Source organism: Polyodon spathula, chromosome 37 (assembly GCF_017654505.1).
Source record: "Polyodon spathula isolate WHYD16114869_AA chromosome 37, ASM1765450v1, whole genome shotgun sequence".
In the NCBI taxonomy this organism is placed as follows: domain Eukaryota; kingdom Metazoa; phylum Chordata; class Actinopteri; order Acipenseriformes; family Polyodontidae; genus Polyodon; species Polyodon spathula.
The window spans coordinates 764,074-786,573 of NC_054570.1; the positions used below are offsets into that span (position 1 = coordinate 764,074).

General features: G+C 43.7%; 4 protein-coding genes across 4 annotated transcripts in view; 2 read left to right on the forward strand and 2 right to left on the reverse strand.

The window, feature by feature from the left end:
• tlr21 (toll-like receptor 21) overlaps nt 1-4,067 on the reverse strand; it is a 4,625-nt gene extending 558 nt beyond the window's left edge. The window contains exons 1-2 of the mRNA XM_041235117.1: nt 3,843-4,067; nt 5-2,395 (exon numbers count right to left, since the gene is read on the reverse strand). Of these exons, the coding sequence (XP_041091051.1) occupies nt 5-2,339 (2,335 nt within the window). The 5' untranslated portion in view covers nt 2,340-2,395; nt 3,843-4,067. The remainder of the gene's footprint in view (nt 1-4; nt 2,396-3,842) is intronic.
• Nucleotides 4,068-7,432: 3,365 nt separating this feature from the next.
• Nucleotides 7,433-12,633, forward strand: LOC121304238 (C-X-C chemokine receptor type 3-like). The gene is made up of 4 exons (XM_041235259.1): nt 7,433-7,664; nt 9,365-9,453; nt 10,799-11,113; nt 11,294-12,633. The coding sequence occupies exons 2-4, from the start codon at nt 9,433-9,435 to the stop codon at nt 11,984-11,986; spliced, it is 1,029 nt and encodes a 342-aa protein (XP_041091193.1). The 5' UTR covers nt 7,433-7,664; nt 9,365-9,432; the 3' UTR covers nt 11,987-12,633.
• A 1,123-nt stretch (nt 12,634-13,756) lies between these two features.
• On the forward strand, nt 13,757-16,807 carry LOC121304228 (C-X-C chemokine receptor type 3-2-like). The gene is made up of 2 exons (XM_041235239.1): nt 13,757-14,082; nt 15,038-16,807. Exons 1-2 carry the CDS (start codon nt 13,981-13,983, stop codon nt 16,154-16,156), a joined length of 1,221 nt encoding a protein of 406 aa, XP_041091173.1. The 5' UTR covers nt 13,757-13,980; the 3' UTR covers nt 16,157-16,807.
• Nucleotides 16,808-21,926: 5,119 nt separating this feature from the next.
• The window catches only part of LOC121304154 (C-X-C chemokine receptor type 3-like), a 4,160-nt gene continuing 3,586 nt past the window's right edge, over nt 21,927-22,500 (reverse strand). The window contains exon 3 of the mRNA XM_041235118.1: nt 21,927-22,500. This exon is cut by the window's right edge and continues 226 nt beyond it. Coding sequence (XP_041091052.1) covers nt 22,010-22,500 — 491 coding nt within the window. The 3' untranslated portion in view covers nt 21,927-22,009.

Consider the following 22,500-nt stretch of genomic DNA (forward strand, 5'->3'; position numbering starts at 1 on the left):
TAGCTGTAGCGAAACCTCCAGTACAGCTTGACATACAGCACGGGCAGGATCATGAGCAGGATCACAGCCGGGCAGCTGGAAGCGAAGAGGTACATGCCGAAATCCAGGTAGCAGACCTTTGTGTCAAAGTTATACAAGTAGCCCGGACGGTCAGGGCACGACAGGTTTTGGAAATAAACCACTTGGACTTTTTGGTTGGTGCCGGACCATTTCTGGAGCCAGGTGTTGTCGCAGGTGCAGGTGAGAGGGCAGCTGCGGAGGTCCAGGTACCTGAGGGAGGGCAGGCTGAGGATGACCTCCTTGTCGAGAGATGTGAGAGCGTTTCTGTTCAGCAGCAGCGTCTGGAGTCCGGTCAAGTTCCTGAAAACTTCCCAGGAGAGGGATTGGACTCCCATGTTTTCCAGGTTGAGGTTTTGGAGTTTCCCCAGGCTCTTGAAGATCCCAGGGTGCAGGTTGTTGATCCCCATGCCGGAGTTATCTAGGGATAAAATTTCCAGGTTGACCAGGTCATCGAATGTATCCTCTGGGAGCACCGTGATCCAGTTCCCGGACAGGTAAAGGGACCTCAGAGAGCCCAGTCCCCTGAAGTAATTGTGGGGCACAATGGTGATGCCATAAGGTCTTTGATCCTGCAGTTTGAGATCCTTAAGTATGGTGAGGTTTGCAAAGGGGGACACCCTGGTGCTGTTTGTGATGAAGCGGATCATGTTGCCTTGTAGATCCAGGGTCTTCAGGGTCTGACTGACAAGGCAGAACATTTCCCCAGAAACACTCTTAATGTTGTTCCTGTCAAGGTATAGGTTGGCTAAATTCCTCAGACCAGCAAAAGCCATCGGGTCAAAGTGAGTGATCTTATTCCCACCCAGGTCGAGGATCCTCAGCTCGGCTAGATTGTGAAATGTCCAGCTAAATATGACCGAGATCCTGTTGTTCCTCAGGTTCAGGGTCTGAAGACTTTTAAGGTCTTTGAAGCTGCTCTCAAAGAGGTCCGTTATGAGGTTGTTGTCCAGCCGCAGCTCCAGGAGTTGGGTCAGGTTTGTGAGAGCGTGTTTGCTGAGGTACGCAATGTTGTTGATGTTGAGCTGTAACCAGCGCAGTCCTGGGGCGTAGCTGAACGCGTGGTCTCCCACCTTTAGGATCCTGTTGTATCGATAGGTTAAGTTGACCAAATTCGGAAATGCCGGCTCCTCAGAGCAAGAAATCAAGATGTTGAGCAAGTTGTGCTCGATCTTGATCGCCTCTAAAGACGTTTTATTCTCCAGGAATTTAAGGCATCCAATTTTCTTCAGGGAGTTGTAAGAGAGATCCAGAGTTTTGAACTGAGGGCATTCTGCAAACTCGTTGTGGAGAAATCTGGTTATCTTGTTCCTCTGTAGAGTGAGTTTCCGAATGGGACAGTACCTCAGATTCCTGCACAGGTCACTCAACTTCCCGGGTCTGCTGAAGTTGATCCCAGAATAGTCCACGCTGCCCCTGTTGATATTACTGAGGTTCAGAAACCGTAACACGGATATCTTGGTGAATCCCATCCGGAAGTAAGTGATGTTTCTCATGTCAATGTACTGGAAAGAGTTCTCATCTAAATTGCTGTTGCTCGATAAATCCAGCTCTTGGATAAGGCCAAAGAGCTCTGCTTTCCGATCCAGAGTCACGATCGAGTTATTGCAGAGGCGGAGGTCTGCAAGGGACAGAGGGAGGGGTGAGGAATAGCTCACGGACTTCAGCAGATTGTTGCAGAGGTCCAAGACCCGCAGGCGGCCCAAACCGGCAATCTCCTTCGCGATTTCGGAGAAGCCTCCGAGCTGGTTGGAATCTAAATACAGCCGTTCGAGGCCTGCCAAGGAGGAGAAGGCTCGGGGTGGAATGGTGGCCAGCCTGTTGTTTCTGAGCCACAGTTCGGTGAGGTTGTGCAGGCCGTCAAAAGTCCCATTAGAGAGATGGCGGATGGCGTTGAAGGAGAGGTTCAGAGATCTCAAAAGACCTAGCCCTTCAAACACCCCGTCTAGGATAACATCCAGTTCGTTGCAGTCGAGCCTCAGGCTGGCCAGGCGAGGTAGGTGGCTGAACGCACCCAGACTCAGGGCGGAGATCTGGTTGTGCGAGACGTTGAGGCTCACGGTGCCCCTGGGAAGGTCGGCCACCAGGTTCTCTAGGCTGTGCTGAAAGCGTTGGATGCAGTTGAAGCTGGTCGCGTCGAGGGGGTTCTGAATGCAGTTCCTGTAGCTGAAGCAGGTGGCCGGTGGGGCCAGCAGCACTAAGAATAGCAAGGCCTGAAGTGAGCGGAGGCGACTGTCAGCTGTCATGGCTGTACCGCTTCCAGAACTGAATCCAGCAAGCATGAGCGAAGTATCTCTGGAGCTCTGGATCTTCAGTGGTACTCTTGGGTCAAGGGGAGCTGAAAACAGATAAAGAAATATTATTATTATTATTAGTGTTATTAGTATTATTGTTGTTATTATTAGTAGTATTATTATTATTATTATTATTATTATTATTATTATTATTTATTATTATTATTATTATTAATAATAATTTGGCAATTTTGTTAAGGGTGATGAGAGGTACAGTGGTTGTAGCTGAAGTTTAAACTATATAAGATACTAAAGTCCAGTAGAATGCCTTTTCAGGTCTGCACATTTGTCTACATGAGTGGACCATGAAGCAAAACAGAATGATTTCTGTTATATGAAGTCACCCTGGAGCTGTGCAGCCTGCTGCATGTACAGGAAGACATCTGTTCATTTCAGTATTGAAAAAACGAAACTTGACCTGATCTATCAAAACTGACATGCTTTCAAAAACTCTTGAGCTGCAGGATTGGTGTTCCAGTGGTCACAGAAAGGGACTTGCTCCCGGGAGACTCAGCCACTGACTCAGTGTGTGTGTGTGACCCTGAGCGAGTCACTTCACCTCCTTGTGCTCCATCCTTCGGACGAGACGCAAAACAAACGAGGTCCTATTGGAAGAGACTCTGCAGCAGCAGCAGCAGTTGTTAATGATGCAGAGTTCAAACCCCCTAGTCTCTGAAAGTCTCTTTTGATAAAGGTGTCTGCTAAATGACTAAATAATTATAAAAATAATAATAATAGTAATGATGTTAATGTCAGACAGCTGACCGGTGTTCAGAAAGTCAGTTGAGAGTTTTGAGGTTTACGATGGTTCTCTTTTCTCTGGAAGAGGAACAGAGGTCTTTGTTGTGATGACCGCAGTTTATATATTAATATATCACCCTCACCTTGTGACATGTGCACCTCCAACATACCTGAAGAGGTTTGATCTGGGACCCTACTGAATGAACTTACTCCCAGAAAGCTATGCTAGAGTCAGTTGGGGTAAAGAGACAGGTGATGCAACAAATGTTCCTTTTTTTTTTTTTTATAATACAGAATTGATTGAAAACGATGACGTAATGGATTCTGAATCCCCCCCCCCCATTTCAGTTGTCATGATGACTCATCATAAGTATCGATCGTTAGCAATTAGATAAATCCATTTGCCAATGCATGAAATAAATACAGCAAATGCTTGCCTCGTTGGCACACAACCTGCTACACTGGAAATAAGATTTTTATTTTAACATGGAAAAACACAGCCCTTAATGATGACGGATGAGGGGCTAGACTATTGATGGAATCAATTCACCGTCATACCTGTAATTAGAACTTACGATTCTGAACTCAAACCCACCACTCCAGAAAAAAAAGCTCCAAACAAGCACACTCGCTTTCAGTAAATCTCAATTCGGCATTCGGCAGAGTTTTATAGTTATAGGGCGAGCACACACCCTCAGCCGCACACTGGCACGTACAGAAGCCGGTTTGCAATCTGTGAAAATGGCATACCTGATCAATCCCGGCTCACTTGTCCAGCGTGCTGTGATGTCTCTGTGCTGTGGTGACTCTCTGTCTGTCTTTCTGTCTCTGCCTCTGTCTTTGTCGCACTGGATGAAAGATCTGCTTCCTGAGTGCAAAGCCCAGAATAGAAAGAGGAACCCTCTTCCCTCATTGCCCTGACATCACTTTCTTTTTAGGAGACTGAGCTCCAGCAACTCTTGGTACAGCAAGGTCCTGAGGCAGGTCTCATCCTAGGCTGTGCTCTCCATTTCTCATACTGCAGTTTATCATGGTTTGCCGTGTTTTTATAATAAATGTTGATGGGCACCATGTGACAGGGGAGAAGCCCTGCTGTGTAAATAGTGGCTGTGTGGGGATGTATGGTAGGCAGGTATGGGGTTGTGTGTGTCAGTGTGTGTGTGTCAGTGTGTGTGTGTTTCTAAGTTGTTGTAAATGGTTTATAACATATGCTAGTGAAGGCTAATGCCCAGCCTGCAAGTGTTTTGTTCTTGTGTGTTCCTTTTTGTTTGTGTAATCAATGTACGCACCAGCACTTCGAAAGCAGCTTTCTCTGACTCTGAGTCTCACTCCTGCCGATCGTATGAAGCCTACATTTTACACTAGATTTTAGATTGGAATAAGATTCTATCCTGGTCAAATAAATACAATTTAAAATGTGAAATTTGTGAGGTATGATTTGTAAAATGCATACTTACTTACTTACTAACTAAATAACTAACTAACTAGATTCTACACACACACACACACACACAAAGAGCCGCACAGAGAGGTTTGTGGGTTGCTGTGGGTTAGACGCACAACCGAGAGATAATCAAGTCTTTATCAAGATCACTTCAAAAGCTCTGAGCAATCGTGTGAGCTGGCTTTATACCCAGGGAAAGCACACACAGTCACAGTCATGCCCATTGTCCATAGACAGCGTTTTCTGCCTGATAGTGAACCGTGACGTCTTTTAACCTGTGTGTAAAAGCTTGCTTTATAAAGGGGAGCACTGCACTAGATACTGTATTCATTATAGTCTTCATTGCATTGTTTAATTTTTCAAAAGCCATGTCATCACAGCAGTCACACACATTGCTGCTCCAGGATCCTTGGTTATTTATCACCGTGTAGCTGGTGACTGACACCTGCTGCTGGAAGGTGATCACTTCTGGCTGAAAGGACATTGCGATGGACCTGCGATTCTATAAAGAGACACACAGAGTTTAATACAGAGTGACAGGGATGCGTTTTCAAAGCTAATAACTCAATGCTGTCAGCTTGGAGATGGAATTTAAGTGGAGATGGAGTTAAGACAGTGGGAAAGAGTCACTTCTTCACACAGAAAGCGGTGAGGGGATGAAAGGGGTTCCCTAGCCGCGCTGCTGAGGTCGGATTGTTGGTACCCCGAGTTCTGATGGGTTGAAAGGCCAATGCCGTCATGCCACAAACCAGCCACCAGATGAGGGCGTTTGTCCTCACCATTTGATATGGTGCTGGGGGTAAATCAATTAGGTTTGATCTCTTGTAATGATCCTTGTGTTTTATTTGAGTCAGTACCGATAAAGCGCTAGCCGAAGCAGGGCTTGTAAGAACGGTTGTAAATTCCTGTCAATCCTGAAGCTTTCGCTGTTATCAAATCTACAGAGGCATGAGCCCGTATTCTAACTCGTCTGCCTTCATGATGAATGCAAACAAACAGCAAAAAAAGACCACATTTTTTTTATTTTTATCCAAGCTCTTGAGTCGGTGCTGCTACGATGGCCCTACACCCTGCTGACAATGTCTTGGCGGGTGTTTCTAATATTTTGTGGTTCTGGTGCTTACAAAGAACCAACAGAAAGCCAAGAAAAATAATTAAACCCTCAGAGAATTAACAGTGATCTGATAAGCTATTGAGAGAGAGAGAGAGAGAGGGAGAGAGAGAGAGAGAGAGAGGGAGGAGAGAGAGAGAGAGAGAGACTTAATCCTAGCACTTAATCCATATACCAAATCATTATATTTGTGACCTAGCCCCCCAGATTGGAACCCATCCCTCCAGAGGAAGGGGAAAGGCTGGTCTAGTGCATTAACACGAACCCGCTAGCGCCACCTAGCCCCCCAGAGTGGAACTCAGATCCCTCTGAAAGTGTTTGCAGATAGATTTTCCATACAGTAACACACAGGAGGAGGCATCCATTAAAGCCGTACACCCATCCCTAATCCTAACCCTTTCTAAAACCACGCACTTCGAAAATTCACAAACTACAAGCTATCGGATACAGGTGTGGAGTGGGCTAGCTGTTACTAACAATACATCCTCTATATAACTGTGGTGGGGCTTCAACATTTTGCAGGAACTGCTGGTACCTTATTCCCCCAGTCGTACCCAGAGATCAGCAAATGCCGGCCTTCTGGTTCCCAGAAATTGGCTGAAATCAGGAGGGACAAGGGTTCCCTGCCTTTGGCTAGTTCTGCTCCCTGCCTTCAAAACTATTCCAAATGATATTAAAAGTAAATTGCATTGCATTGTATTGCATTGTGTTGCATTGTATTGTATTTGTCTTACAGAAAACAAGTATATGAAAGAAGGACAAACATCCCACCCAGTGATTCTGCATTGGTTGTAAACGGATAACATTTCGGGGGCCCCTGCACCTGTGGGACGTCCCGCATGTTAAATTGTGGTGCATTGTGGTTAAATTGTCTGTTTTTGAAAGTGATTATCTATTCATGAACAGGGGGATCTGAGTGGGGTTTACAATAAGTAATCCACTCCTAGCCGTTCTGTGCTCATGGACAATGGGCAACGGTTTGGAGAATGGCTGCAGCTGTGCGCTGGTATTTCCGTTCTTTCTCTTCTGCTTAAAGAGGAGGGGGCTGTCTGTGCAGTCATGCAAGGTACTGTAAGGAGCTTTGTTGTAGTCTTTTTGTGTTAGAACTGATTATAACATGGTACTTTCTGTTACAAATTGAACAAAGAAACTGGGAGTGGTATTTTGGGTTTTTTGAGTTCATTTATTCATCTATTTATGGGCATTTGTGAAGGGGGTCCTCTGTTCTGCTTGGTTGCATGGGGGAGAATCTCAGCAATAACAAGATGTAAAGGAATGTTGATGAGGCTTGGTGAGGCAAATTTCCACGTACCCAGATATAGTGAGGAGTCGTCACAAATGACATCATTAAAAGGGTGTGTTTTGGAATCTACAAAACTGAAGTTCTGGCTCAGTTCTGTCAGTCTCACTGCAGCCCAGAGTGACGCGACTCTGTTCAATTCAATTGTCTATTCTACACTATACCAATAAACATGTATATAAGTGACACCACTAATATTGTTGCTCAGTTTCATTATTTCTTACAATATTTAGTATCTCTCTGTATTTTTGCCAGGGCAGTGTATGGGATGTTGTGCCCTGGAGGGGCTGTGATGAGTGGGAGTTCATGACCGCAAAAGCCGCCAATCTCAATGAACATTTCTTTTCATTTTCATTGCTACATATGCCAGCTACAAAAAAAAAAAAAAACCCAAAAACCCCCACTTCATTTCATTGTGCCTCAGAAAAGCTTTTTGAGTTGCTGGCAACCCCTCTGCCTAGATAAAACCAGATTAAACAGCTTTACAAATAAAAGCGACTTCTGTGTGTTGAAGGTGCAGCCTGCGTCTGTTCCACAAGATGTGTTGAGGCTTTTGATTGTCCTGTGAGAAGAAACCCGAAGCCGTTAGCGCGGCGCCACTCCCAGAGTTTCAATTATCTCTGCACTCGCCCCCCATGGCAACTTGAGGACCAAACTGGTTTCCAACAGCGTTCGAGATTCTTGCAGGAGCGTGCCAGTTCTGCTCTAAGCATTGCGGTAATCCTGTCATTGGGAACTGATGGTGAAACAAAAACCATCAAAACAAACCAGAAACTTTTCAAAGGCTGAACGGCTCCCTCCCTCCGCCCCCCCCCCTAAGAAAAAGAGTGCTCCCTCCCTCCCACAGGGCAATGCTGGCGGGACCGCACTGTATAACGCTAATATAAAACCCTGTACAGAACTACAGCAGCTACCCAGCATGGTGTCTATATAAAGTGCTGATCTGGTGCACTGGCATTGCCTGCTGTGTGCTGGGCAGAGCCTCTCTGTGCTGTGCTGTACACAGGGCAATGCTGGCGGGACCACACTGTATAACACTGATATAAAACCCTGTACAGAACTACAGCAGCTACCCACACATGGTGTCTATATAAAGCTGTAATCTAGTGCGCTGGCATTGCCTGCTGTGTGCTGGGCAGAGCCTCTCTGTGCTGAGCTGTACACAGGGCAATGCTGGCAGGACCGCACTGTATAACACTGATATAAAACCCTGTACAGAACTACAGCAGCTACCCAGCATGGTGTCTATATAAAGTGCTGATCTGGTGCACTGGCATTGCCTGCTGTGTGCTGGGCAGAGCCTCTCTGTGCTGAGCTGTACACAGGGCAATGCTGGCAGGACCACACTGTATAACGCTGATATAAAACCCTGTACAGAACTACAGCAGCTACCCAGCATGGTGTCTATATAAAGTGCTGATCTGGTGCACTGGCATTGCCTGCTGTGTGCTGGGCAGAGCCTCTCTGTGCTGAGCTGTACACAGGGCAATGCACAGGAAAAATTGTCTTTCCCTTGAGAAAAAAAAACAAACTGTTTTGTCAGAAATGTTACACAAACTAGGGTCTGGATTTCATAACTTGGGCCGATAGAGTTACACACCTTGCTTCTTGGAAGAAACCTTTCTGAGAACGTTGTGTGTCAAGAATGTAGTGTAATGTGGTAAACAGCGGTACATGACAACTGCTGCACAGTTGAGTGCTCCTCCTTAGGCCATTATGCTACAGAAAAGTACAATTATTATAGGGTATAATAAGGACCTTTTCATGGTATTGTGTTGCATGTTCCCATGTGTCGCTACAATTGTTTAATTAAGGTGTGTGTGTTTTGTTTTAATTGTTATTATTTTTTGACATCTTGACCACTTTCTTTTTCACTTTTAAATTGCCGTTATCTCTGGCTGTGTCTCTCATAGCACCAAGGTGGCCTCTGATGTATTTCTCAGAACTACATTTCCCATCACCATCCTGCCCACTGGTAAAGGAATCTCGGTTACATAAGTGAGCAGGAGGATGATGGGAAATGCAGTTTGAGTGGTCCAAGCAGGTCCATGTGAAGCCACCTTGGAAGGCAGTGGAATGCAATTTTAAAGTTTTAAAAAGTGGTCAAAAATGTAAAATAAATAAATAAATAAATAAAGATTAAAACAATACACAATTCTATGCCAGCCATAAAAATATGCAAACCAGGCTTGATCATCCACAATGTCTTCAATGAAGCAAGAGCCACCTGCTGTGGATCAAGACCCCTCTTGTTTTGCTGGTAAAGCACTGGACAGCGCTGGCCCACACCAATATAAAGACTGTGGCTGTGTTGCACATGTCTGTGAAACTTTCACACCCAGAAGGTCGGTACATGAAGGATATCAGTAACCGATCGCATGAAATCGATTGCAAAGCTTCCTCTTTCTCACTCTTAGGACATCTCTCACAGCATCGCCTTTCTCCACACTCCGACGCTGACACACCAAGAGACAGCATTTGCAAAATGCTCAACGAAACAGCCTCGGTGAGTAATGGGAGACGGACCCTCTTTTGTAGTTCAGAGAAACTTGCTATTGTCTAATGCTTTGACTGGGTCTCGCATTATCAGTGTGATGCTGGAATATAGTCCCCTGTTCCCCTAATGCTTCCGACAGCATCCGAATTGAACTGGTCTGAGAAAGGGCGGGGGGGAGGGGGGGGGGGGGGGGGTATTAAAGTTAAAGATCTCATCCAGTTCTTTAATATCAGCCTGGGAGAAGTCGTCTCTATCGATGCACTGAGATCACTTCCAGACGACAGCTGCCTGTAATGCAGCCGGAATCGTGCGGGCACATAGAACTGTGCTTTGTGATGTCATCTATTCATTGAGAGAATAACTGTATTATTCAAAAGCACAAAGCAAAAAAAACTCTTCATGGAGATTTTTCAAATTCACCTGAGAGCATGCATGTGTTATCATATGTAATAATACAATGTGTGCATTGACAAAACGCTATTCGCTATACTGTGGATTTGGATATATATTTGACTGTCTAACTGCGCATGCCTTAGCTGCATTATCCATAGGCACTTAGAATTACTGTCCGTTTTATTTCGTACTGCACATCACAAACAACAATATACAGAACAATTAAAAACTAAGCTTTAATATCGTACTGTTATCATGTATGCATGTATTGCACAATAACACAAAGCAAATTAAAGATCTTCTTGCTGAAGTGGTTTTTATTTTAGCCCAACAAGGTTTTCACATGTGGAAGAAATGCGCTAGCAAAAACCACAAGGCAGTGACGTCAGCTCCCTAGCAACAAGCCTCCTGTGTTGGGAATGCATTGCTTAAATGCAGCGAGTTTGTGCATTTGAGAAAGGAGAGGAAGACTCATGAAATTAATTGAAGACTGAAGTTGAAGCAATAGCCCATAGCCCTAACTCAAAAAATCCTCAAAAAAATCATGTTCTTCTTTTGCTATTAAAAAAGGTATACTGGCCTGTGGCAGAGCAAAGCTCTGCCCTTTTTAAATTGGCAGGGATGTGGTTAACTTCCCCTACCTGCCTGGGTTTATTATGTTCAGGTGGCTGGGGTTGATTAGTTGATTAGGTTTATTAATGATCAATCAGCGCCCAGCCATCTGACATAAAAGGAGGCCTCTGCTTCTCATTTGGGAAGGGAGCTGAGGAAGCAGGTTGGTGGTTTTTTGGTGTGTGATTTTTTTGAACTTTAAATCCAGTGAAGGCATTGCCCAGCCTGGACATTATTATTTTTGTTAGTTTTGCTTTTAGTCTTTCTTTTTGTGTTTAAATTGCTTTGTTTTGGCCCTTGTGCCCTTTTTTTGGTGTATTTATAATAAAATTATTTTTTTGAACTACAGACTGTCTCTGGGCCTCTATCCACTCACCAGCCTGCCACATGGCCGTACAGTGAGTGCTTCTCACAGTCTTTCAGGGGCGTGTTCCACCCGCTGCTGTACTCCCTGGTCTTCGTGCTGGGGTTGCTAGGGAACGGGCTGGTCATAGCCGTGCTGCTGCAGGTCAACCGCAACCGGAACGTGACGGACACTTTCATCCTCCACCTGGCGCTGGCCGACTCCCTGCTGGTCGTCACGCTGCCGTTCTGGGCTGCTGAGGCCATGCACGGCTGGATCTTTGGAACTGGGCTCTGCAAGCTTGCTGGCTTCGCTTTGAAGGTAAGCATCTATTATACTCTTTGAAGCAGGAGGTTGCAGCCGAACCCTAAACACAACCCAACCCTAACTCTAGCCCTATCTCTAGCCCTAGCCCCACGAAACCCAAGCTAATATTTTGTAGGAGGTATCTTGAGCTTCGGTCTTGTCACCATGATCCTGCCTCATTCCTCTTTCTTTCAGGTGAACTTCTACTGTGGGATATTCTTTCTGTGCTGCATCAGCTTGGACCGCTACCTGTCCATCGTCCGTGAGGTCCGGGTGTCCAGCCGGAGGAAGACCAAGGTGGTCTGGGCCAGCTGTGTCAGTGTGTGGGCTCTCTCCATCTTCATCAGCTTCCCGGACCTCATCTTCCTGAAGGAAAGGAAGTTCAAAAACATCTCAATTTGCTTTGATGAATCCACAATTCCCTGGCAGGTGATCCTGTCATTCAGGCTGATTGTCAGGTTCATCTTCCCCTCCGCAGTCATGGTCTTCTGCTACTCCAAGATCCTGCGCAGGCTGAGCCGGTCCCAAGAGCACCAGAAGAGAAAAGCCATGAAAGTGATCCAGGCTCTGGTGGTGGTCTTCTTTGTGTGCTGGACGCCCTACAACGTGGTCATCCTGCTGGATATTTTCTTGCGTGGAGGGGCCCCAGAAAACAAGGATCATCAGAGATGCTACCTGTACGTGGCGAGAATCCTCTCCCTGAATCTGGGAGCCCTCCACTGCTGCCTGAACCCCATTCTTTACACTTTTGTCGGGGACAAGTTTCGGGAAAAACTCTGTCAATTGATCTGCTTCTGGGTCAGGAGGAAAGACAGACCAAGAGACAGCCAGGGAGGATTTCTCAGATCGGTGGATACCTTTGCCAGTATAAACACAACTGCAATTTAACACTGCTCTGTTAAAATTTGGATTAAGCATCTTTACATGCGATCAGCTCTGAGATCTCATCTCGGATAAGATAGCTAGACGACATAACAGGAGACAAGGATAGCAAGTTTTATCAATCTGAAACTCGGTTGTGAAGATTTGCTTAGATTTTTGATCTTTTATTTAAAATCTTGTAATGAAAGAAACTACAAAATGATAATTGTAAAGTCTCCCGGCAGCCATAACAGTAGCACGGTAGTATTTCATTACAATCACAATTTCTATTTGTCAGTAATATGGAAAAACTCTGAAGTGGCGGTGTGTAATTCAATATGTCAATGTAACGTTATCCCAGCAGGTTTCATTCAACTTTATAAAGCAAAATGAGTTCATTCTATAGAGTGATGCTGCAAAACTTTTGGCCAGAGCTGTATTGTCTGCCCATGCTCCTTCATTGCTGGCTGTGTCACATGGTTTTGTTTTTATCTGCTTGAATAAACCCTTCCAACTGTGCTTCCCTGTCTTCCCTGTGTCAGTGGATCTCCTGTACACCCTATCGCAGCGCCCTCAATAAGATCACCTGCCTCTGTGCAAGCCTGACCCAGGACCCAGGAGTAGTTTCATTGAAAGACAAACAGGTCATAGCAATTCCACCTCAGGCTTGCTCTTAAGCCGTCCCAAAAGTACAGCTGCATGAACTGATTATTCAATTATTCTGACAATCTCTCTGCAGGCGAGGGTCGCTGGTGTGGATCGGGGCTGATTCACCGCTCAGAGCGAATTAAGAAGCAGCTGCCTGGGCTTGTGTCGGTCGTTGTTCTCTGCAGAATCTTTAAGAAAAGCAGCAATCATCACAAACCCCAGCGATGGTTCTTAATTCACTCCGAACGATAAATTCTGCAGCACCTGATTTCAGTGGAGAGCCCAGTAATCGAACAATCATTCTATGCAGCAGGAAACCTAAAGAATAATAAAAAATTGACACTGTGGAGTTTATTTATTCATGACAATAAAACACACTCAAGAATCTGTGGGATAATACAATTCAAAACTAAATCTTTTGCAGAGTCAGCAGGTAAGAAGCATCCCTCTCACAGCTGATAGGGACTTCGTTCCCTGGGCCTCTGAGCCCCTGCACAACGCTTTTGAGGAAGTTTTTTCACAGCAGATGTTTCATCAGAAGCTCAGGGTGGAAATGAAAGCGCTGATCAGAATTTTTAAAAAGTGCTTTTTGTTTTCATGGTGGGGTGAGTAGTGATAAAAACATGCTCACGGACCACAGCACAACTGCTTCTCTGTAGTTAGAGAGCTAGCTTACCTTATAAAAGTCTCCCATAGTAAAAGCACGGCACATTGTAATCAAGCATGGTGAAAGCATGGTAAAGCACAGAGAGGTCTGGTAAAGCACAGGGAAGCATTGTAAAGCACAGAGAGGTCTGGTAAAGCACAGGGAAGCATTGTAAAGCACAGAGAGGTCTGGTAAAGCATAGGGAAGCATTGTAAAGCACAGAGAGGTCTGGTAAAGCATAGGGAAACATTGTAAAGCACAGAGAGGTCTGGTAAAGCACAGGGAAGCATTGTAAAGCACAGAGAGGTCTGGTAAAGCACAGGGAAGCATTGTAAAGCACAGAGAGGTCTGGTAAAGCATAGGGAAGCATTGTAAAGCACAGAGAGGTCTGGTAAAGCATAGGGAAGTATTGTAAAGTACAAAGAGGCATGGTAAAGCATAGGGAAGTATTGTAAAGTACAGAGAGGCATGGTAAAGCATATTTAAAACACATGACAAACTCTGGTAAATGCATAGTACATGGGAAATGTGAAAAATGACCATGCAGAATTGACCTGGGTAATCTTTTATAAGGGTAATCTGCTGAGAGTAAGTTAGAATAAGGATAACAAATATATAAACTGGAGTGAGTACTTTGACTGTCACCAGTTTTAAACACCGCGGCTTGAAAGAGGCAGTTTCTATTGAACTGGTTGCTTCCTCTAATTCAGTTTCAGTCTTTAAACATATGTCTTTAGTTTACTCACCAAAAACCATCAAGCATCAAACAGGAGCTTTCAGTCAACCAGACAGCACTCCCTCAGGAACCATGGGACAAAACGAAGACTATGTGAGTCTGGTTTGATCGCTCTGTTATGAATGCCAAAGAACTGAGTTACAATGCTTTTCATAGAAAGAGAGAGGGTCTTTTTTGTGGGGAAAAGAGTTGGAGAGAGAGAGAGAGAGAGAGAAGGGGAGAGAGGGGGAGACAGAGAGAGAGAAGGGGAGAGAGGGGGAGAGGAAGGGGAGGAGAGGGGGAGAGATAGAGAGAGAGTGGGAGAGAGAGAGAGAGAGAGAGGTAGAGAGAGGGAGGGTTACTGTGTTTTCTTTTTTAAATTTAAATAGTTTTTGATGGGCACATTTTTGTTTTCTTTAGTATTTTTTATTATTTGTATTATTTGTCAAAATGTTCTGCAGATTCCAGCACTTCATTTTTCTCCAGGATATGACAGCTGGAGATTCTAATGACTTTAGTTTGTGTTCTCCTTATGACAGTGTCCTCATAGTAAAAGCAAATCAAAGTGTAATGAAGCACAGTGAAAGCACAGGGAAGCATTGTAAAGCACAGAGAGGTCTGGTAAAACATAGGGAAGCATTGTAAAGCACAGAGAGGTCTGCTAAAGCATAAGGAAGCATTGTAAAGCACAGAGAGGTTTGGTAAAGCATAGTGAAGCATTGTAAAGCACAGAGAGGTCTGGTAAAGCATAGGGAAGCACTGTAAAGCACAGAGAGTAAAGCATATTAAAAACAAACCATGTTAAACAAACCCTTATACAAGTTCCCCATAGTAAAAGAATAGCAAAGTGTAATAAAGCACAGTGAAAGCCTGGTCAAGCATAGGGAAACATTGTAAAGACCTGCGAGGTATGGTATTGAAAAACATGGCAAACCAATAGTATACCCGTGGGAAATGCATGGGAAAAGTCTGGCAAAACTGCACAAATACAGTGTATAAAAAATAAGGGAAGCTACAGTAAAAAAAAAAAAGCTGCAAATATGAATCACTGGTGTATTTCTTCACGCAGGACTATTATACCTACACCGATTCCTATACTGACTATCCAGAACCAACCTACGTTGACTCGGAGCCCTGTAAACTAGACAGCACCTGGAAAATCAACCAGTCCTTCATACCAGCTGTGTACTCCCTGATCTTCGTGCTAGGGCTTCTGGGAAACCTCCTGGTGCTGGCGGTGGTCTCTCGCTACAAGCGGCGGGCGTTCTCCCTGACGGACACCTTCCTGGTCCACCTCGCCGTGGCCGACCTCCTGCTGGTCCTCACCCTGCCTTTCTACGCTGTCCAGTACGCCAGTGGCTGGGTTTTCGGGTCCGTGGCGTGCAAAATCACGGGCTGGGTCTTCTCCGTCAATTTATTCACCACCGTTCTCCTCCTGGCCTGCATCAGTTTCGACCGCTACTTGGCCATCGTCCACGTGGTCCAGCTCTCCTGGAGACAGAACTCGTGGTACGCCCACATGGCCTGCGCCGCCATCTGGGCGGTCTGCTCGGGCCTGTCCGTGGTCGATTTCTACTTCCACAGGGTCCTGAAGATCAAGCAGCTGGGCGGGGCCAGCGTCTGCATGAATGACTTTGACTCCCAGAGCGCTGACCGCTGGAAGACGGTTCTGCACATGCTCAATCTAGTCCTAGGCTTTGCTCTGCCGCTATTGGTCATGCTCTACTGTTACATCATGATATTCCGGTCTCTGTGCAATGCCCCCCGCTTGCAGAAGCAGAAATCCCTCAAGGTGATCGTCTCCATCGTGGCGGCCTTCATTCTCTGCTGGGCGCCCTACAACGCTTTGCAATTGGTCGAAGGCTTGGTGAGGGTGGAGGCAATTGGGCGAGGGTGTGCACTGGAAAAGGCCCTGGATGTTGGGATCTTGGTGACCCAGAGCCTGGGGCTGGCGCACTGCTGCCTCAACCCGCTGCTGTACGCGTTTGTGGGTGTGAAGTTCAGGAAGGAGCTGGCGCGGTTGTTTAAGAGCTTGGGGGAACTGTGTCGCCATGGCCGAAGGTTCAACTCCAGGCACGAGAGTAGCAGCAGCTGCAGCAGGCTGCACAGATCAAGGAAGAATACCAACTCAAGAACCTTCAGCTCAGACAACGAGACTTCCACCACTGCTTACTCTGTGATGTTCTGAAGCCTGGTGGCCCAATGACTTCAATACCATTGTATCTGTCTGCTTGACCATAGGCCAACATACAGCAGCGTGCAAACGTGTCAGAACACCTCAAGATTCGTCATTGATCTCCTTTATACACCCACCTGCATGAAAACCTGTGTGAGAATTTCAATTTCCACTCAGTAATCAGCGATAGAGAAACAATAGATGCCTGTGTTTGAAAATGTGAGACCACTTTGTGCTTTAATTAATTAGGCATCGTAAACAACTTTTAGAAAGTATCATTCTTTTTATCATTTGTGGCTCTGTGTTCCTTTTCTCTTACTGTTTTAAACACATTGCATGTGCTGCCTATTGAAGTCATCAATTAAATTAGACCATTCCTAATCTGCATGCTTGGACAATTTCCCCAGATTGTCAGTTCCTGGGGTTTGATTTCACGTGCACAGCAAAATCAAAACTTTAGAAGCAATGGGGTGCTCTAATACATGTGCACACTGCTGTAGCTTTAAACCTGAAAATGTTGTCACAAATTGAGTTGCTAACCTAATGAAGCTGTTTTCAAACCTGTCCATAGCAGCCTTCTCGGTCTGATTTAAAAAGCATGTAATTCTGCATGAGCACCCTCACTGATTTCCAATGGTTTTCCTAAGAGCGTGACTCGACGTATTAATTCTATACCTGCATGAAAAACATTAGTTCAGTTCCCAGTAGTAGAGACAATCGATATTGTTTGTTTGTTTTGTTTTTGAGACATTAAAAGGTTTGGAAAAGGCGAAAAATAACAACGCCCCCAAAGGTGTTTACCCTTGAAGAAAAGTGGCCTGCTTACCTCGTCCAAAACGAAATCTTCGCTTTTAGAAGTGACGCCAAAGAAACCCACAATGGAGAAGCCTGAACCGCATTCAACTTGAATTTATAAATATGCATGCTATGAACCGTTTCCCAAAGGTGTTTTACCCTTGACACAACAAGAAATGCTTTGGCCTGCCAAACCTGCTTCCAAATTGTTTCAGCAAATGCAATCTTCGACTTTTAGAATGCTGACCCAAAAATGACTAGCATTAGATTATTACATTTAATTTGCAGGTATTTGTCTTTAGAAGCGAAAGATCTTCACTGAAGGTTTCTTTTGGTGTTACCTCTTCACGTGAAGAAGTTCACTTTATTTGAAAAGGCCACGTGGCGTACGTTCAAAATTGAAAAAAAAAAAAAAAAAAACTAACCATCTGTTTTTGAAGTTTCTATAATACAGTTTATACGGTCTTGCGTCATTGTTCATCACTAACAAAGAGACCATTGTTTAAATGTTATCTGATCTTAGTGTTTTGGAGACGTGTTCTACATCAGTGACACTCTGAATCTATTTCGACTGATCGAAATCTTTAATAAATGTAAATGTATTAACTCGTCATTCAGCAGACACTTTTATTCAAAGCGATTTACAGAGGGGGGGGACGGGGGGTGAACTCTGCATCATCAACAACTACTGCTGCTGCTGCAGAGTCTCTTCCAATAGGAACTCGGTTTGAGGTGTTGACAAATCATAGAACTGAATTGCAAAGATAAAACGCATTAAAACTGAACACTCTCTGTAAGTTACGAGCTGTCGTTTTTCACCGAGCTCTGTTTGGTGTAATTTGAGTTTTCTTTCTGAAATGTGTTGTTTTCTTGAATACGATCACGGAATCATTAAAGAACGGAGTTTTCTTAAAAATAAATGCTTATGGAAAAACATTTTTAAAATCCAGCGAAATTACTTTTTTTTTTTTGTTTGCAAGTTTGTTTGTTTTGTTTTGTTTTGCTGTGGTCGCTGTGTACAAATAAAGACTGTTTTGAATGATTCAATTCATACCCATGTAGGCTGCGTTCGGTAAAACTTTCTAGTTCCTGTATATTGACTTCAGAGTTACTTAGTAGCACACGTGTGCTTGCACGACATTGCAATGTTATGCACGGTTACAATAGATTTAATGTGAACATGTTTTTGCATGAACCCTAACCCTAACACTTTTCTGAAACAATTGTATAATTGCATGCATCATACAAAAACATTTTCACATGAAGTACATTGTAACTATGCATAATAACGTTGTAATGATGTGCAAGCGCGCACGTATTTACCAAGAGAAATGTAATGCAAACACACAGTCATTAGAGACACCTCATGAAAAGGGTTAGGGTTAGGGGAAGGGGTTAGTGTGATTTGCAAAACAATACTTACACATTAAATAAACTGCAACTAAGCATAATAACAGTGTACGGATGAGTAGTGTTCCCTATTTTCAGTCTCACTCGGCTTTTAGAAATGGTTGCCGTGGTTACTGTGGTGGCTGGTTGCTAAACCTGGTAAAGGATGCCCTTAGCCAACAGCAACAGTGTTTTAAAACTTGAACGCATAGCAACCAAATATAAAACGGGAAGAGATTCTAGATTTAAAAACTCGGTTCGGATTCTGCAGCTTTTATTCGAACACTAGAGGGAGCTGCAGCGTCGCAGCAGAGTGAGAGTTGTCCTAGGGTTGCCAGATTGCCAGAGTGAAAAAACAGGACTTTTTCCCTAAAGTTGCAGCAACTCTGACGCTGTTAAGATAAGTATATTATAACAAGATCATATATATTTTAAATCAGTTATAAAGAGATATTCAAAACACAACACAGGCTAACTCGACTGGTGGCACTATGAACAAATAATAATAATAATAATAATAATAATAATAATAATAATAATAATAATAATAATAAAAATACGTACCAGGTCCAATATAAAAAGAGACCATGTCGTCTTATACTTAAACAAAAAAACAGAATATGAATTATGAAACACATCGGAATTATTAAAATACTGTTTATTTGTTTGTTTGTTTGTTTTTTGTGCTGTGCTGAGCGCACGGCTACAGTTTCGTGCTTGTAAGAAACTTGAATAAAACAGCAAAAGATCGACATGGTTTTATCAATATCTTTTGATCTCTTTAAAACACTGCATATATATTAAAAAAAAAAAAAACAGTCAATTGTTTCCGCCGGCTTCTAGCTGCAATAGGTATTAATAGCAGACGCTTTGTTCTAGCCCTGATAGTTTATAATGCAAAAGGCGCTGTGCAAAAATCGAATTGGAATCAAACTTTGCTCTTTTCTTTTTTTGCAAAAACTTGCAAAGCCTTTTTTTTTTTTTTTTTTAATGCAAACGCTGCAGGTGGTGGTTTTGGTTTTTTTGCATTGCGACAGACGCTTTGCAGCCTTCGACAGGTGAAACCACGAGTTAATTATAATCGCACAGATACGTGTGTTTGTTTTCCCGTCTTTGCTGTGGTTTTGTTCAGCAGAAAACCAAGTTATCGAACGAGTCATGCAATCACGGTCCTGGCGGGTCATTGCACTCCGGGTCAGGCGCAGTGAGATCAGGACCGACCTCAGGCTCTGCGTGGAGGGTTAATAGGTTCAGATAAAGAATTTAGAACTGGGTCTGGAACAGGAGAGGGAGAGCCCGCTTTGGACACCCCTGCTATTAATGAAACCTTCAGTGAGAATTATTACATCATAGGGTCACTATAATAGACAACAGATGTTACAATATTTTTTTAAGTCACTGTAAAGCATATATATATATATATAATTTGTAATTATTATGTCTGGCCTAGACGTTGTTATTTTTCTTGGTTCATTTATATTGTTTTGTCTACTGTAACTATTACATTTATTTTTGTATCCATATTTAATTTTGTCTAATTTGTTCTGGACTGGGTTAAGTTCATTTCGTAACTCTTAATGCAAGCTCCGAACTGAAATTCTAGTGCAGAGATCTCTCAAGCCTGGTTCTGAAGACCCTCAGTCCTGCAGCTTTGCTAGGTGTCAATGGCTAAAGATTCAGAATACCTCTTAATCTTGACTAATTAAGCCAGTAATTGGTGCAATTAAGTAACTGAGACCTTGGTTGAAACGAAAACTAGAAGACCTTGTAACTCCAGGGCCCGGGCTGGAGAGCCCCGTGCTGGAGTTTTCAAATCTTACAGATGCCTCGAGTCTCCACCAATGCCATTATTTCATCTTTTAAAGGCACAGAATTCATTATACTGAGAGAGAGACAGGTGGGTTGGTGGGTTCCGGCTATATTACGATCCCACTCACGTGTTGTAATGAATCAGAAGACGTCTCTTATCAGTTGGGTCATCGCTTTTTGTCTTTGCTTGAATTTGAATTTCCTTTCTCGACTTTTGTGTAGGAAGCCACAAAACCCGATCTTCCCTTCCCTGTGTGGTGAATTATTGTGGTAGTGAAAGGTATGAAAAAGCACCAGAACTAGAAACAAAGAAAAAAGGAAAAAATAGAGGGAGCAGTTCAGTCTCCATGCCTCAAGCCTGCCCTGGACTGGAGGGAGCCCCAAGAGAATTCCCCCAGCTGCCTCCCTTGGAGGGAGCAGTTCAGTCTCCATGCCTCAAGCCTGCCCTGGACTGGAGGGAGCCCCCTTTCTCTTAAGGGGGTGAGGGAGGGAAGGAGGGAGCAGTTCAGTCTCCGTGCCTCAAGCTTTGGCGTGGTGGGTCACCTTTCGGACTACATAGGGGCCTACCAAGTGGCCCTCCAAGGGAAAGAAAATGTAAATTGGACTTAAACTAACTAACTACTAAAGTATTTAAATTCCCATGAATGAATAAATAAATAAACAAACAAATACATAAATAAATCTGCACAAAATATCCTTTATTGATACAAAAATAAAAACAGATGGGGTGAAAATATTACATATGAAGTATCCTGCTGTCCAGAACCCTGCTATTCTCAGGCTATAGTGATGCAGTGTTCAACAAATACATTTTATATCTCTTTCTGTTATTTAAAGGATATCTCTGAGAAGATTTAGCAGAAGCCAGGGGATAGTTTCACAAGGCATTTCCAGGAGTTTCACGATCCAATTCACTTCCATTCAAAAAAATAAAATAAACAAGGGAACAGAAACCCACATTTATCATTTAATCACATACAGCTGCAGCCAAAAAAGTTTTGCATCACTTAGAAAACTATGCAAGCGTAAAAAGCGATAAGTGGTTGCTAATATATATATTATATATTATATATAATTTGTTAATGGACAATTATCTACGAAAGATTAACTTGGGGATTTGATTTCGACCTGTTTACTTTATTTCCGGCGAATTCGAAATTTCCCTACAGATATATATATATATATATATATATATATATATATATATATATATATATATATATATATATATATATATGTGGATGTTAGAAGAATCCCATCCTTAAACTAATGTTATATTAATCAGAATAAATGTGCCGTTCATATTTACAGAATGATCTACGATATCTATGTACATATCTACACCCTACAGCATGCTACAGAGAGACACGCTCAGATATTTACAGCTTCAGCACATTTTCAATTTGGATTTCAATTAAAATATTGTAACCCTTTCCACAAAGTGTCTCTATTGACTGTGTGTTTGCAGAGTAGTCAGTGAATAAATACTTCTGGGCATTACACACATTGCAATGCTAGTATACATCGCTACAATGCAGTTAATCTTTTAAGTGTAACTCAGTAACTCCCATGTAAATACATTGTCACTAGAGACACTCCATGTAAGTTGCCAGCCTACTTATAAAATCATAATATACACACACAACACACACACACACACACACACACACACACACACACACACACACACACACACACACACACACACACACACACACACAGTATATAGTTACTTCCATAACATTCAGAGTTATTTATTTTTTAAAAAACAAACAAACTAAAAAAAATTAACAATTTTCCTTTTAGCGTACTGGAAAAAAAAAGCAACAGCCAAACAATGCTGTGACCCCCTGGAGCTTTTCCTCAAAACCCTCAGATTCCGGAGTACGAAGTATCCCCGGATTCCGACCAGTTGGATCCCCTCCTCCCGACCGGCCGGACGTTTTTCTTGATGTTGCAGCCGAGCGCGCTCAAAACATCCAGGAGGTTATTGCGAAACTTCACCCCCACGAAGGCGTACAGGACGGGGTTCAGGCAGCAGTGCAGGTACCCCAGACAGGAGGTGACGGTCTTCCCAATGTCCAGGAAATTCTGCATCTTGCAGGTTGGTTCCATCGTTCTCTCCGAGACCAGGGTGTCCAGAAAGATGACCACGTTGTAGGGAGTCCAACACACAAAGAATGTCACCACCAGAGCCAGGATCACCTTCATGGCTTTTCTCTTCTGGAGGCCTTGGGACTTACCCAGTGTATGGAGGATCATGGTGTAGCAGAAGACCATGACTGCGGAGGGGAGGAAGAACCCGGTGATGTGGTACAGGAGCTGGGAGAAGAGCCTCCACTTTCCTGCCTCTCCGATGCCGT